We start from the raw sequence: 17,018 nt of genomic DNA, 5'->3' as shown, positions 1-17,018 counted from the left end.
AGTACTTTAAAGTTAAGGTTAGTTATTGTCTTCCACTGCAGAAAACTGTCTTGGATTAGACTGGATTAATGAGAACTGCTGCATTAGAGCAGACATTGCAATAAAAACACATTAGATAAGAACATGTGCAAACATTAGCTTGAGATTAAACCAACAAGAAAATTAGTCACAAAGTCATTCATGTGGTTAAAATTGAGAGATTATAAGGTATTTTCTTCAGAATATACACATCCTAATACATAAATTATAAGCAACAAAACATCTGGTGGAACCTGCAGTTGTCTGTGATCTGAATTAGGTCTATCTCTTCTGTCTGTACTTGAGGAGTAACACTTGAATTATTTGTCACTCATTACTTGTCACTTGAATATCTTTACATCGTAGTATTGATAATTATACTCAAGTAAAATATCTGAATACTTCTTCCACTACTGGTAATTTCCTTAAAATTATACAACTGGCGTTTAGACGTAGAGGAAAAATGTGCAATCTATGAAGAAGTCAGTATTTGAAATAATGTAGAGCAGTGGTGCCCAACCCTGGTCCTCAGGGACCCCTGTCCTGCATGTTTTAGATGTTTCCCTGCTCCAACACACCTGATTCAAATGATCAGGCTGTTGTCAGGCTTCTGCAGAGGCTTAATGATGAGCTGATCATTTGAATCAGGTGTGTTGGAGCAGGGAAACATCTAAAACATGCAGGACAGAGGTCCCTGAGGACCAGGGTTAGGCACCACTGATGTAGAGTAAGAATGTCTCTTGAAAACATTTTATTTACTGCTATATTTTTGTAAATATAAACAATGCAGTCTAGAGTCTCACTAAGCCTACTTCATTACATCAGTTTATTTTTTTAATACAATATACCACAGTGATGATGAATAGCAGAAAGCAATAAAGCAGTAAAACATAATTTACACCACTGTAACAGATTAAAATCCACACATATGAAACTAAGCAGTGACTCTGGTGTAATCAGTGATTACTGTATGCTGTAGAAATGCCTGCAAACACAAGCTGCGTTGATTCAGTAATCTGTATACATGGTGATACACAATTGGGCTTGTATGATGACGTGAGGTCTGTGTATACTGAGGATGTGGCTTAATGTTTTGTACTTTAAGGACAGTATTTTGTGTCTAAGGCTAAGAAAAAAGCAGGACTGAAGAATTTTGCACGATGAAAGTAAAACTGAGCCAAGGGAACCGTTAAATACCGTCTTATTATGTAAAGACAAAAGGCAATCTTTGGTCTGCTGCTTTCTCCTCTTGTGTCAAAAGTAGGTCAGTTTCCTCCTCTAAGCCAATCAGAGGAGAGGGGCGCAAGAGAGGGAGGGGCCACACTGCGCAAAGTCCAGGAAGAATTTTTCAGGCACTGGGATCAAAAAGATAACGCTTTTCTCCGCAACACCTCCGGAGCAGTGTGTGGTCTGAACGTCTAGCAGCGCTGACCCGTCGAGATGGCTGACAGCAGAGATAAAACTACCGATCAGATGAAGACATGGAGGGAGAACAGGGGCTCTCAGGTCTGTAGATGCTCTGCGTTTCATCGAGTGTTCTTGGTGCGCAGCGCTGCCTGACTTGGGGTAAATGGGTGAGAGGTCGTTTAGGGTAACCAGCTAACGTTAACAGACGGAACCCCAAAGCTAGCTAGCTTATCGGGCGAGCTAACGTTCAACACTGAACATTTTGCAGACGGTTTTTGTTGATAAAAGATTTCGGACTGCATTAAGCACATTAGCTAACTGCTTGTTTTGAGGCAGTTTGTTATTGTTGTTGTTGTAAAATACTCACTTGCAAACGGTTGTTTGCTAACGTTACATGCTAAAGAAATAACATTTAGCAAAGTCGTGAAGTGGCATTAACCACCAACCGTATGTGAAACCTTTTCAGACACAAAATGAGCACGAAAACAGCCCTTGAGGAGTTCAATTCAGTTTAAAGACATGAAGTAGGTCATTGTCCAGAGGCATGTTAGTGGTTGAACTTCACCCCTGGCTGTGAGTTATATAACCAGAGCACATCTGAGCAAATACTTCCATTACCTAAAGCTGAGATACTCAACTTTCTTTCTTTACCCAGGGGCCACTTTTTCAAAATGACAGGAGGCCAGGGGGGACTTAATAAACATTACTAATAACATTAGTTATCAGATAAAATAATAGACCTCGAAGGACAGACAGACAAACAGATGTACTTTATTGATCTCAAATTGAGAAATGTCTGTTACAGTAGCAGGTTATCCAGACATTATATTTAGACAGTAAATACAAAGTCCTATATGTATACACAATAAAAGACAACTATATATCAATAGTAAAACGCCAAGTTTAAAAAAAAAAATAAAAAAAATAGAATAGTAGTAAAGGGCATAACTCATCTTTCTTTGAGATTCTTTAATTAACTTATTGCACTTATTAACTAAATTAAAATGGTGCAAGTTTGGAATGATAAATTAGATATTTTATTGCACTTAATAACTGCAACTGCATTTTAGCTGTAAATTATTTGGTAAAATTTAAAATAGTTTACACAATATTAAACAACTAGAACCACTCCCATTATGCAATCCTTGAAATATTGGAAAGACTCATAAACAGTAAAGTTAAACTGCGCCTATCAGGGACAGAATGGCACTTTTAGACACATTTATGGGATGGAAATTACTCTCTTGTCTGTGCAGCTTTTGCTCTTCTTCAGCTATCAGTTGTCTTTCCCTGCAGAGCTCATCGTCTCATCCTGCTGCACTTTGCACAGTCTGGAAGGCAATCATGCAAAGGATCAGCGTTCTCTCTGTTATTAATAACCTGATTTAACCCATCATACAAAACTGCCATAGCTGTCCTGACCCTCCTTCCTGGGGAAAAAAACAGCATGAATCCAGTTTTTTTCTTTGTGAAGTTGAAAATGGTTGAGGGCCACCATCAGGGGCCATGGTCTGCGAGTAGAGTATCACTGACCTAAAGTAACTCTCACTGTAGTCCACATTTCTCCAATCACTGTATGTCAGTTTGGATTCTGGACTCTTTCTCAGTTTTTTTCTACTGTTGGAGCAGCTGTGCAGGTTTCCAGGGCAGTATGAATGTTATAATAGTGCACCATTTCATTCTGGTACTTCATGTGATCTCAGCACATTATTTGATGGGCCCAGTTTTATATTTTTAGTATTTCTGGTGCCAGCTGTAGAAATATGCATGCAGTTGCTCGCTTTCATACTGTAATTTGTCAATGTTTGTTTGTTTTGTTTTCAGTGAAAATATAATTGGGATGTATAAAAGAATAGTAACAATATGATTTTTCTTGTTACAGTATTGTACAGCCATAGTGTTTATATTGTTTTAGACTGAATATATTTGGGTTCTGTTGGGTTTGTTACAGAACAAGACTTTTGAAGATGTCACCTTGACCTTTATTACCTTCTAACAGTATTTTTTCACTAAATAATTAGTTAGGTAATAAAGAAATAATTGACAGATTTATCAAAAATTAATAGTTGTCAGTAGAAGGCTTACCAAACATATTGTATGAATTGTTTGAAATGCAAATTAAATTGTTGATTGTGATGCATCTATGTAGCACTCACTTTGTAATTGACCTAACCTGCTTATCTTGCATAAGTGAGTGTCTGTTTTTTGTTTTGTTTTTTTTTAAACATGGATTATGTTTGCAACAGAGGCCAGACACACTCACCACAGGGGCTGGCCATCCCATCAGTGACAAGCTGAACCTGCAGACTGCAGGACCGAGGGGTCCCCTGCTGGTCCAGGATGTGGTCTTCACAGATGAGATGGCCCACTTTGACCGGGAACGAATCCCAGAGAGAGTGGTGCATGCCAAAGGGGCAGGTGAGTGTTATCGGGCAATAATCAGTCTCTTCTGTGTAACTGATTCTCTGTTGCCTATGTTTGTTATATCAGGTTGACTTTACACACTGAAGGTGCTACTGCAGTATTTTGTTTTCATGAAAACTGAGAAATTTTGTATCCTGATCATTTTAAGCAGTAAGCAGTGACTATGTGCTTCACCAGGATGCATTAACATACATAGGATTAAAAAAAACCACAATCAGTCAAATAGTCAAACAGGGTCACAGGTGTGTAAAGCTAAAAGGGTTGAATATTGTTTGATTTAATTTTGATACAAGCCTGAACGCAACAACACTGTTTTCAATACCTAACTCTTATTATGATACACATTCGGTTGTGTTTTCTGAGCCTTAAACTGCTTCTCACATTCTTCATCAGCACTGTGGTTCAGTTGTGTCTATTTTTCTCACAGACCATAATGTTCTGACTTGTTTTTAAACAATTTTCCCCAGCATAATACCATATTCAGACCAATTCTTGATAGTGGAAACAGCTCAAACATGTGTGCACACTAGGCAATGGTGCAAGGTCAACTGTAACTGACACAAAAGAGGGTCATTCTTGTTTGTGATCAAATGCTAATCTGTGCAAGCTTTTCAAATCAGGGTCAAAGACTTTGTGGATATTGAACAAATTAATGTTTGTTGGCCTTCTTGGGGGGAGCTGCGTTCTTTCTGGTGCATGGTGATGAAACACTCCACTGGTCTGAGCTGTCAACTGCAAATATTTGAAGCAGACATGATTAAGCTACTATAAATATGTGAACCAAACAAAGACATCTCTTGTTATTTTTCGCCCATCATGCAGGGGCGTTTGGATACTTCGAGGTGACTCATGATGTCACTCGCTATTGCAAGGCGAAGGTGTTTGAGCATGTCGGCAAGACTACGCCCATCGCTGTCCGCTTCTCCACTGTGGGTAAGAAAAAACCATGCCATGTGTTTAAGTATACATGATTCATACCTTATCATTGTTTACAGATTTTCCCCTAAAATATTAAAGGGATTATGTTGATTATTTAATGTGGGGTTTTATGAGGTATTTATTCATAGTCAGTCTATTACCTGTAGTAGATGCTGGTCAGTGCTGGATTTTGTCAGTTGAAGTGCATTCTTTGTTTATTTGGCTTTGTATTAAGAAAGCAGGAACTATTTTGTCTTGAAAAGATATAAGCTTATAATACTGTTCCTCAGGTGGTGCGTTCACTTCACATCTGTCTGCTGAATGCGCTTTCCCTTGTTGTGCCTGCCATAAAGAAGAAAATAGACTTAGAAATACAGACTGACAGTGTGAGGAGAATTTGTTAATTAAATACATGATGTGATGACAGTTTCAGAGCATTTTTAAAAAATAGTGTGGAGTGTAGAATATTCAGAAGAGGTTTATATGATATTCAAGAAGTTTATTTTAGTGGCTCTCAAAGATCTAAAAAGTTGATTTTGTCAGCTCTAAATTCTATATATTTTAAGTAAAAATGATAAAGTGTATTAAACTAGTTATTGATTTTTGATATGTAACAAGGTTTAAGTAGAGGCTCCTTTTATGGTCTGTAGGTTTGGTTGAAACTGGCACCACACTGGTTATCTTTCTTTGGTCATTTCGGGTGTTTAGTAAGATTAGCAGGAGTGGCATCAGCTCTTGCAAGGACTCTCAAAAAACTTGGCAGTGCCTGAAGTCCTGCGTCACGCAGAGTGTTTGCGTGCCTGGTGTGTCAACTCACTTTGGGTTTTCTCGTCACATTTCTGGATAAACTAGTAAAAGTGTTACCTAAAAAGTTGTTTATTAACCTAATCTTTGCCTCAACCTCAAGACTAAACACACAGCTTAAATGTAACTTCAAGCAGAGATTTTTTTTTATTTATTTATATGATCATTGGTTTATAAAGATACACTTCAATAATCTCCTTGCATTGTGTTTCAGCTGGTGAATCGGGATCAGCCGACACAGTGCGAGACCCCCGAGGCTTTGCAGTCAAGTTTTACACTGACGAGGGCAACTGGGACCTGACAGGCAACAACACCCCCATTTTCTTCATCAGGGATGCCATGCTGGTGAGTGGGTGTACTGGAGGGGGGCATATGGCCCAAAACTGGCCTTGCATTAATTTAGTATTGGAGGGCCACAGAGTTTTTCCAATAACAGTCTGAAGTTTTCCCTCAAAAAGGCAAATAAATACAGAAACAGATTGTAGAAGTGGTTTTATCAATCATAAGCCATGTAAAAAAAACAACAACACACGGAAACCAAACCTGTACATCACACTACAGCACAAAACACATTTAATAACATTGTTGTTAACATGAATCAGGTGTAAAACAGTTCACGTTGACCTGCCCTCTTCATCCCATGCAGTTCCCGTCCTTCATCCACTCCCAGAAGCGCAACCCCCAAACCCACATGAAAGACCCCGACATGGTGTGGGACTTCTGGAGCCTGAGGCCTGAGAGTCTGCATCAGGTAGCTCTGCTGGGCCTGAGGCTGCTGTTGAAGATAGATTCATGCTGAGCGTGTAGACAGAAGATTTAAAGAAATAAAACTATATGACATTTTTTAAATTAATGAAATATTCTCAAGTAATATAGTGTTGCATTGTCTCACATTATTTGCAATGTTTTGCCTCGTTGTTTGCATCAACAGTAGGCAGCACAGGCAGGACTCATCATTATCTTGTCTCTTCTGTCCCGTGACCCCTGTGCAGGTTTCTTTCTTGTTCAGCGATCGAGGTTTGCCTGATGGCTACCGTCACATGAACGGCTACGGCTCTCATACCTTCAAACTGGTCAATGCCAGTGGCGAGCGTTTCTACTGCAAGTTCCACTACAAGGTCTGTTTGAGCCCAGGTTCAACTTTAAAGGTCCACCTCATGGGTTTTCAGCATTGCTTATTTTAAATCGTATGCCATGTTTTTTTTTTGTTTTTCTTTAGACTGATCAAGGAATTAAGAATCTGTCAGTGGAGGAGGCAGACCGCCTGGCTTCCACCAACCCAGATTACGCCATTGGAGACTTGTTCAACGCCATCGCCAATGGCAACTTCCCATCCTGGACCTTCTACATCCAGGTCATGAGCTTCGAGCAGGCCGAGAAGTTTCAGTTCAACCCCTTCGATCTTACCAAGGTACCACATCCCTCCACAGCAGCAGTAAAAATAGCTTCAGATGCAGTCACATTATAGCATGTTGTAGGATACATAAAATAAGTCTTGTGTCTTAATAAGAAAGAGACTGTTGACATCACAGGTGCATTTTTTTAGGATGACAGCATTGTTAACTGTTTTTAATGAAACATTACATACAAAATGAATGTACAGACATCTTGCCAAACAAAAACAAGGACGAGGATGAGACCAAAATAATCTAGTTGTAGTCTTGTAAATAGTGACCCTGCAAGATCCCCAGTCTTTGCAAAGTCTGTCTTTGTCTTAAAACTATGGGACTCATAACAAAATGTATTTGATATTAGAAATTGATTTTTTTTTTTTTCCTTTTCTTGTTCTTCAGGTTTGGTCACACAAAGAGTACCCTTTGATCCCTGTGGGCAAAATGGTACTCAACAGGAACCCAGCCAACTATTTTGCAGAGGTTGAGCAGCTGGCCTTTGACCCCAGCAACATGCCACCGGGCATCGAGCCGAGCCCCGACAAGATGCTGCAGGTAACGCCACAACAGATTCATTCAGACTCAACAGAAAAATTGGCACTTGGTTTTCTTTTGGGGTTTTTTCACTACATATCCAGTGACGTACTAATGTTGCCTGAACATGGAGAAGACTACAAATTGTTTTAACGAGTTAAATCTTTATTTTGGTCATTAAAAGCACACAAATTACATGAAGAACCATGATAGACCAGTCTGGCAGTATGTCTGAATTCAGATAAGTCTGTCAGTACACTGTCATGTAGTACACTTTGCACACTGTGAACTCACTTGGGTTGTGTGTGAATTTCGGCAGGGGAGTGCTGTCTCAAATTAAAAACAGCCGTTGTGCCCTTACCAGAAGTGCCTGTCGCAGTTTGTTTGTTTGTCTTTCGTGGGCGAACTGAAGCCGGGTGGAGCTGTCCTGCCCCCTGCCAAAACATCCACCAGCTTGTTTATTAATTTGTGTTCGTCATCATGTTCATCACATGTACAGTGTGATGAAGCTCTGCTTCGTCTTTGTCTAGGGGCGTCTCTTCTCCTACCCAGACACACATCGACACCGGCTGGGAGCCAACTACCTGCAGCTCCCTGTCAACTGCCCCTTCAGGGCCCGTGTGTCCAACTACCAGCGTGATGGTCCGATGTGCTTGTCTGACAACCAAGGTAGGTCGTAGTCCAGACTGTGTGTCTGTTTGTGTCCATATCTGTTTTATTGTGCATACAATAACAAGGGCACACACAAATGCATAACTGTTTAAGCAGGCGATGTGGCTAGTGTGACTAAACAGTTAATCTTGTGCCTCTGCTGACACCATAAATGGTGATATACTTTTATGGAGCGCTCGAAATTATCTTTTGTCCTCTGTCCTACAACTGCCCCGAATTCTATTTTCATCTGTCCCAGACTTAACAACCATTGTCCCAAATTTTAACATTAGATGACATGAGCCTCTAACCTGACACGCCACATGGTTTGTTCCACACAAACGTCTGGGAAGTCTGTTTGGAAAAGGGCAGACACCTTCAACAATCACTTGGCAGGTGATTGGATGAACTATCTGTCTATCACATCTAACACAAGCAACTTCAAGTTTGTCTACTAGTCCAGTATTGTCCCTGACACCACCTTTTTAATATTCAGGAGATCAGGAGAAATATGTGTCTCATGTATAGAGAAAAATACTTTGTTGATATATCCTACAAAACAAAATTACTAACTTTGCAAAAGACTTTTGTTTTGAAAGGAAAACATTTGAACACTCCAACTGTATTTGGTGTCCAAGAAACCCATGAGGGTTGGGTTGGTTTGTGTGCATGACATGAAAATAAAAGGAACTCAATCAATCAGTCAGTCAGTTAATATCTTTGTACAATTTTTGTTGTCTCCAGGACAATGGGACATCCTTAATTTTGACCTCTGCTTTTATAAAACCAGAAAGACTCCCACACACTGTCTTTTAGCTTAAGGTAAAAGAGGTGCTATTTCATACAACAAATATCCTGTGAAATCATCTGTCCGTACAAATGCAATACCAGGGGTTTCCCAACAGATGGTGCCATTTGGACTGTATGCTTCAACACAGTGGACAGTTATCAGCAGTTGTTTTATAGCAGTTTAATACTTTAGAACAGTGGTTCTCAAAGGGCTTCAGGAACCACCAAGGCTCTGTGGCACTGCAAGATTTTTTTAAATATATTTTCTATTACTTATAGTTTATATTTATATATGTCATTTATTATAGTATACTATTTAAAATAATCAGAATTTGCATTTTATCTTAGGTATGGTAAGGTATCTTAGGTGGAACTTTTGCTTTAGAAAGCTTCAGCTATCACTAAAAAAAAAGTGTGTTTATAAGAATTTATTCATGCTGCTCAGCCATTCTGCAGTGAATGTAAGAGCACTAATCACAGTTATATGTACTGTAACAAACTTTAAACATACTATTCAGCATTTACAGTATGCCATATTTAAAATCATAATGTCTTTATCCATTGACATGGCATCATGTTGTCATTCTTTTCATTGATCAGATTTACGGTCTATAATCAACACTCTGCTTTTTGTTACTTCAGTATTTGCAGAATCCACTCCAGAGGCATTTTTTTTCTTTCTACCAAACTCACCAGTGTTTGGTCTTTCTGTCCTCTAGGTGGAGCTCCAAACTACTATCCCAACAGCTTCAGCGCCCCAGAGACCCAGCCTCGGTTTATGGAGTCCAAGTTCAAGGTGACTTCAGACGTGGCACGTTACAACAGCTCAGATGACGACAATGTCACACAGGTAAAGCTATTTGTGACCACAAGAGATAAACAAGTTTGTTTTTGATTTGAGTATTACATTCAGTTCTGCTTATTTTTTATCAATTTGCAAAATGCAAAGTGAGCGAACAGAAGAAAAATCTAAATCAAATCAGTATTTGTTGTGACCACTGTTTGCCTTCAAAACAGCATCAATTCTTCTAGGTACACTTGCACACAGTATTTGAACAAACTCAGCAGGTAGGTTGTTCCAGGCATCTTGGAGAATAACCACAGATCTTCTGTGGATGTAGGCTGCCTCAGATCCTTGTGTCTCTTCATGTAATCCCAGACAGACTCCACAATCTTGAGATCAGGGCTCTGCGGGGGTCATACCATCACTTCCAGGACTCCTTGTTCTTCTTTAAGCTGAAGATGGTTCTTAATGACATTGTGCTGTATGTTTGGGGTCGTTCTCCTGCTGCAGAATAAATCTGGAGCCAATCGGACGCTTCACTGATGATACTGCATGATGGGTAAATATCTGCCTGTATTTCTCAGCACTGAGGACACCATTAATCCTGGCCAAATCCCCCACTCCATTTGCAGAAATGCAGCTCCAAACTTGCAAGGAACCTCCACCCTGCTTCACTGTCGCCTGCAGACACTCTTTATTGTACTGCTCTCTAGCCCTTCAGCGAACAAACTGCCTTCTGCTGCAGTCAGATAATTCAATTTTGACTCATCAGACCAGAGCATCCCACTTCCTCTGTTTTCGTGCATAGTTGAGTCACTTGGCCTTGTTTTCATGTCAGAGGTGTGGCTTTTTGGCCACAATTCTTCCATGAAGACCACTTCTGGCCAGACTTCTCCGGACAGTAGATGGTTGTACCTGGGTCCCTCTGGTTTCTGCTAGTTCTGAGCTGATGGCACTGCTGGACATCTTCCAGTTTGGAAGGGAAGTAAACATAATGTGTCTTTTATCTGCTGCACTAAGTTTCCTTGGCTGACCACTGCGTCTACGGTCCTCAGCGTTGCCTCTTTCTTTGAGCTTCTTCAAAAGAGCTTGAACGGCACATCTTGAAACCCCAGTCTGCTTTGAAATCTTTGCCTGGGAGAGACCTTGCTGATGCAGTGTCATCCACAACCTCACCTTGGTAGCAGAGTTTGGCTGCTCCTCCAGTTTTAAGCATCCTACACAGCTGTTTCTGTTTCAGTTAATGACTGTGTTTCAACTTACATATAAAATTGATGATCATTAGCACCTGTTTGGTATAATTGTTTAATCATACACCTGAATATGATCCCACAAAATCCCTAACTTTGTAATTTTTATATTTTTGAAAGCATTCTTGCTTTACATTTCTTCACAACTGCCTAAAACTTTTGCACAGTACTGTATATTATTCTTTCACAGACACCCCAACTGTACTTTGTTATTGTGCCAGAATATGAAGGTAACCAGGGCAGAAGGATCGAGGGTCCTTTGTTTTTATTGCTTGCTTTCATGCTAACTTACTTAGTTAAACAGCTTTCCGACTAATTAAAACTCAGATATTTCACAATATTTTTTCAACAGCGATGCTCATTTGCAAAGATCACACAGTATGTTTAAATATGGGGGAACTTCTCCTGGTTGAAGGACTATATTACCTAAAACCTTGGCAGAATTATGAAGGTTTCATGATTTTAAAGGGGCAGTATGTAGCAGTTGTGCATGCAACAGTCCAAATAGCGAGTTGGAGCCAGACGGTGTATATTAAAAAGGTTGAAATCCAATTTAACATACAATCTATGGTTGAAGTGAGTTGTTTCCCCACGCCCCCTCCTCCCCAGACTCAGAGAAACTCGGGCAGCCTGCAGGAGCACTGCAGGAGTGCAAGGCACGTGCAGCATCCTAAACTGACAATAACAAGCAATGATGAGTTCAACACTACAAGTTGATTATAACTGTCAGTTGTCTGTTCTTGTTACGTGCCACAGTGTCTGTGTAGTGCTGTGATCTCCTGTGCCCAGGTTCTGCCCCTCCCCCTTGCAGACTGCAGTGATTGGTGTCAGGTGCAGCTGCTCTGCAATCAGGCCTGGTGCTTAAAAACCTGGGGAGTGCAGCCAGTCAGGGCCAGTGGGTCATTCGGCAGACTACAGTCTGCTAATCTGTAGATTAATTCTGCAGTAGCAGATTAGTCTACTCGTGGCGGACGACAAGTGCTTTTCTAGCGTGCTCAGCTAGTGAAGTTGCTTGTCTTTGTTTCCTGTGCCTTGCTTACCTCCATGGTTGGCGAGGGCACTCGTCTGGGCGCCCCCATGTGCTTTGCTAGTCCCGCCAGCTAGCAAAGGCACTCTGTGGTGTGTTCTGTGTTTGTGTTCCTGTTAGCCTCCCTGGCTAGCACGGACACTTGTTGTCGTGTGTGTGTGTGTGTGTGTGTGTGTGTGTGTGTGTGTGTGTGTGTGTGTGTGTGTGTGTGTGTGTGTGTGTGTGTGTGTGTGTGTGTGTGTGTTGCCTAATTTAGTAGGTTAAGTTAACCCTCTTGTTAGTTTAATTTGTTAACTTAATTTGATACACTTTATTAATAAAAGAACTTTTGTTTACACTTTTGTCTCAGTTCTCCTTCCTTCCTTTTTCTCCCGGGATGTTGCACCCCTCATCCCCTAGCCCATCTTGGGGTCGTAACAGTTCTGATAACAAAAACCCACTGCCCTGAAAATACACACTCTGGATTTGTTAAGTGGCTGCCTGTCTCACTACATGCCAGAATCTTACAAGATTATTAATGATTAATTATATTATAAACAGACACTTACTCATTCAGCATTAATTCTAACTCATGAGAAGTGGACAATCAGAACTAAATAAATTTTGTTTAAAATATATAGATAGTAGGCTGGAGTCCACACACTGCACTTAACACAAACAGAACTACACGACAAAAAGGGTTAGACAAGAGGAGGAGAGCACGGCGGTGACTGTAACAATTACTCAATATTTCTAATGCATCAAATGACTACTGATATGTGAAAGATGTCTCTCATAGTGAAACAATGTACCCTCATTGTGGAAAATATCACACAGGTGTTGTTTTCAGCCGCAGCACACAGCTGTGAAAAAAAAAAAAAAAGCTCTGTACTGTACACCACTGTACACTTCCTGCCCAGTCCCTGACCGTAAACAAAGGTTAACATAGTGGAGAACTGAACAGCTGAAGTGCCAGATATTTTTCTCAAGAGCTGGAAAGACCAAAACAAAAGTAAAAGGAGAGTGAATATTGGTCTTACATTTGCTGAGTGGCCAGAAACACAACTTCAAATGAAGACTAATTTTGCCTCAACTACTATATATGGTAGTAATGTCACTGTACTGGACAGTAATATCAATTATTGCTGCTGTAGGATAAAGACTGAAATCAATATCAATCAAAAATGTTCCTACTCAACTAGGAGTCATTATGGATATATTATTATTGACTGATCCATTTAGAAGAGAGAAGACTGAAGGGGCATGACAGCTTAGTGATTAACTTTAATTTGTTAAGATATTGCGAGTGCTCCGGTTCAGCTCTGGCAAGCTCACAGAATAATTCTTAGACAAAGGTTTGTTTAACTCAACATGAACTCATACAAACTTGTCAAAACTGTAATTCAGAAACGTGTAAAATTGCTTTGTTGGCTTCTGGATCTTCAGTTTTTTATCTCCCAACATTTACATGTATGAAATGCGCTCATTTTGATTTCCACTTCAACACGATTGTCAACTTGTGTTTTATTGCAGGTTCGTACCTTCTACACCCAGGTTCTGAATGAGGAGGAGCGCCAGAGACTTTGCCAGAACATGGCAGGGGCCCTGAAGGGAGCCCAGGTCTTCATCCAGAAACGCATGGTGAGTCCACATCACCCTACAGCAGCAACACACTCGCCTTGTCTTACGGAGATGCTGTTAATTGAATCACAGGATGCAGCTTTTTGAGTATCGAGTGTAGCAGTGTTCCTGTGCTCAGGAAATGTGGTTATGTGGGTCTAAGACAAGGCAGTTATTTTTGTATTGCACAATTCATGCACAACGAAAGAAACCGTGAAAATGTATACAAACTTAAACGAAAATAAAGACAAAAACACCAAACAAAACATAAAGCACTTTAGGGCTCAGCAGAAAATGACAGTGTTTTGTGATGCAGATACTGAATGAATGACTAAGACCAGAGTGTATCAGGACCGAGACAAGACTTTTCATGTGTATGATAAAGGAGAAAAGACTGAGACAAGACCAAGATGTTTTCTGAGTTCACACTGTTGGAAACGGGGATTAAAAAACAAAAACAAAAAAAAATTAGATTTTCATTTTAAAATGCAAACACTACAATTGAAATACAAGGCATTTTTCTTTGTGTGGTTAAGAATGATTAGAGATTAGCTACATTTTTAAAAATGGTTTGGTTGAAATGTGAGAAAATTGTGAATGGTATAATGTCATTTGAGCTGACTTTCACTTTAATTTTATATAATATTCAACAAGACATCATTGAATCATGATGTGTAATATAACATGAGAAATGACTGAAGTAGGTCTTTCATTGTTTTTGGCTGCTCCAAGTACCATATATAAAGCATTTCATAAATTTAGCTTTTAACTTTTTGATCATAATAAAGAAAAATGCCTTGTAGGCCTGTTTTTAATGTTTCTATTTTAAAGTGAAAATAGTTGGTACATCTTTCAGTTTTAGCTGCTCATGTTTTTCCGTCTCATAACTCCTTCCTCGTGTCCCTTTGGAAATGCGGGAGGTTTCCCACTGCAGTGGGACTGATGCTCCAGCTACTGGCCACAGGCAGGATTCAAACCAGACGGAGCACTGACTGGATGCCTCATGGCCGTGGACAAATCCACCAGGCCACCTTTGCACTGGGACGTCTTCTCTGAGCGCTTTTAAGTCTTCACTTTAAGGTGTTGGCCTTCAAAATTCAGTGAGCCTTGTGAGGATTGAACCCACAGTCTCAGAACTGGCAAGCAGTCCTCTATCATCCTGAGCTATTAGGTCAGACAGTTGCGATCTTTAACTTCCTGTCAACACCAGCCTTTAAATTTCTCAGAAAAGGTCAAGGACCGAAACCCACAACCTCAGACTTTCTTAGCAGCCCTTTTGTCACCCAAATTTAAACTTAAAAATGTTTTATTTTTCATTAACCTCTTCAGGCCCACCTGTTGGACCTTCACAGCCCACATTTTGGGAATCACTTGTTTAGAGACTTTCCTTTTGGTGTCCTACTACCTTAGGACTTGAGTGCAGTCCTCTATCATCCTGAGCTACTGGATCAGACAGCGTTTCTTAAAGGTTTTCAGTCTTCCTCTGCACGTTGAACTTCACAACAGTGAGAAGTATCAAAAAAGTTAAAGAGAGTATCAAAAAACTGACTTTAGTTTTGCTCCTACTGAGACCGAGAAAGCTTTGGGGGACACAGTTATTAAACTTATGAATGCACTGAATCAGTTTCTCCTTTCAAGATGATGGAAGTTGTCAGGTGAAAGTGAAAACTAGAGTTTGAGTAAGGTCTGTAACAATAATGGTAGAAAAAATTTCCATTGTGATTAATATGATGTAGTATAATCTTGTAGAGATTAAATAAGTCACACATTTTCATGCAAATACGACAACAAAAGCACAGTAATCAAATTCTGACCAGTTTTTGGGTTAGTTTATTGTGTTGGTCCACTTTAGTATCATACAGAAAAACAGATTTTCAAACTATTGCATATAACAGTCCATTTATTTTCCATTGTGACATTTAGTCTCATTTTCTTCCATGCATTTCTCACCTATCTCAGCTGTCAACAGCCCACAGCAACACAAGCCCCTGTGGCTTTCCATGGAAGTGGTTAAAGCTTTCTGCTAAAAGTACAGGCTTTGTTTTGCACTGTGGTCAGGTAATGTGGTTTTTCTTTGCACAGAAATGCTAGGACCTCTGCCTGTGTCTGTGAGAAACTAAGAAAGTAAGAGCTGAGAAACCCTTTAAAGCCACTGAAAACTTGACCTCAATTTTTAAATATTTCTCTAAAACATTGAATAACTGACTTGTGTGGGTTTGATGAGATTTGATTGACATATATTATGTCAATATATATTATATTATATATTATATTATTATTATATATTATATTATATATATACATATTCTGATTGAACGGTTGTTAAATCCTAATTGGTGCACAGAAGACATCAACTTTTCACCAAGATAACCATGGATGAAAAGAGAAATAAAGAAGCCTCTCAGTGGTAGAAAGGAGCCGGTTGAGGTGGTTCGGGCATCTCATAAGGAATGCTACCTGGTCGCATCCCTAGGCAGATACTCCAGCCATGTCCAGCTGAGAGGAGGACTAGGTGGAGAGATTAAATGAATGAATGGATGAAATCATGAAAAACATCTCTATGTTTGGCAGATATAGTATGAAGCCGAGAGAGAAAAAATATGTTTTCAGGGCCTTAGAGTCTTGTTCTTGTTCCTCATACAGGTCGAGAACTTGAAGGCCGTCCATCCAGACTATGCAAACAGGGTTCAGATCCTTCTCAACAAGTACAATGCGGAGACCCAGAAGGTAAACACAGTCCATTCTAATAAAATGTCTCAATCCAGTGTTAAGTGATGCTCCATAATGGTCAGTCCATTACCTGCTAAACATTATTAGCGTGTGTTAGCATGCTGATGTTAGCATTTAGCTCAAAGCACCACTGTGCCTTCCACAGACACCAGTTTATTATTCACTGAGCTGTGCATGTTAACATAGTTAACACCATCTTCTCCTCTCTACTCTCCACTTTGTCTTTCTCAGAACGCAAATGTGAGGGTTTACAGCCGTCCAGGAGCCTCGGCCATGGCCGCGTCCTCCAAGATGTGATGTGTTAAATCTCCACTGATTTAACCCAGCCCGTCCCCTCATTTATCTAAGAGCAAAATGCACTTATTGATCACCAACTGCTACAGCCAGTGAAAAAGATTGGACTTAACTTTCTAATTTCTGTCAGTGACGAGACTGAAATGCTAACCTCGTAGTGTTTGTGTTGGGGTTAGTTCTTGTTTAATTTAAGGCGATCCAAACTGTTGATTTTTCTTCAAAATCCTCAAAGCTAGCAACATTCAGGGGGCTCTTGATCTCTGAGAAAACCATGAGAGGTAAATTTGTCTTGATTGAACAGCTGTTTTGAAAAAAAAAATCCCCAGGTTTGTCTTTTTGTTAACAAATGACAACATACAGTCGACCACAGTGTTGTGTAATGTTGAGTGGTGACTGCT

At 39.9% G+C, this 17,018-nt stretch overlaps 1 protein-coding gene across 1 annotated transcript; it reads left to right on the top strand.

The window, feature by feature from the left end:
• The first annotated feature begins 1,363 nt into the window (after positions 1 to 1,363).
• cat (catalase) lies at positions 1,364 to 16,655 on the top strand. The gene is made up of 13 exons (XM_084733472.1): positions 1,364 to 1,524; positions 3,672 to 3,843; positions 4,672 to 4,782; positions 5,786 to 5,916; positions 6,218 to 6,322; positions 6,564 to 6,689; positions 6,791 to 6,982; positions 7,365 to 7,517; positions 8,027 to 8,165; positions 9,656 to 9,786; positions 13,510 to 13,617; positions 16,240 to 16,323; positions 16,558 to 16,655. The coding sequence occupies exons 1-13, from the start codon at positions 1,459 to 1,461 to the stop codon at positions 16,621 to 16,623; spliced, it is 1,584 nt and encodes a 527-aa protein (XP_084589598.1). The 5' UTR covers positions 1,364 to 1,458; the 3' UTR covers positions 16,624 to 16,655.
• Positions 16,656 to 17,018: the final 363 nt, after the last annotated feature.

This window comes from Lutjanus erythropterus, chromosome 13 (assembly GCF_056507025.1).
Source record: "Lutjanus erythropterus isolate fLutEry1 chromosome 13, fLutEry1.hap2, whole genome shotgun sequence".
NCBI lineage: Eukaryota > Metazoa > Chordata > Actinopteri > Lutjaniformes > Lutjanidae > Lutjanus > Lutjanus erythropterus.
This window is presented reverse-complemented; position numbering and strand designations above follow the sequence as displayed.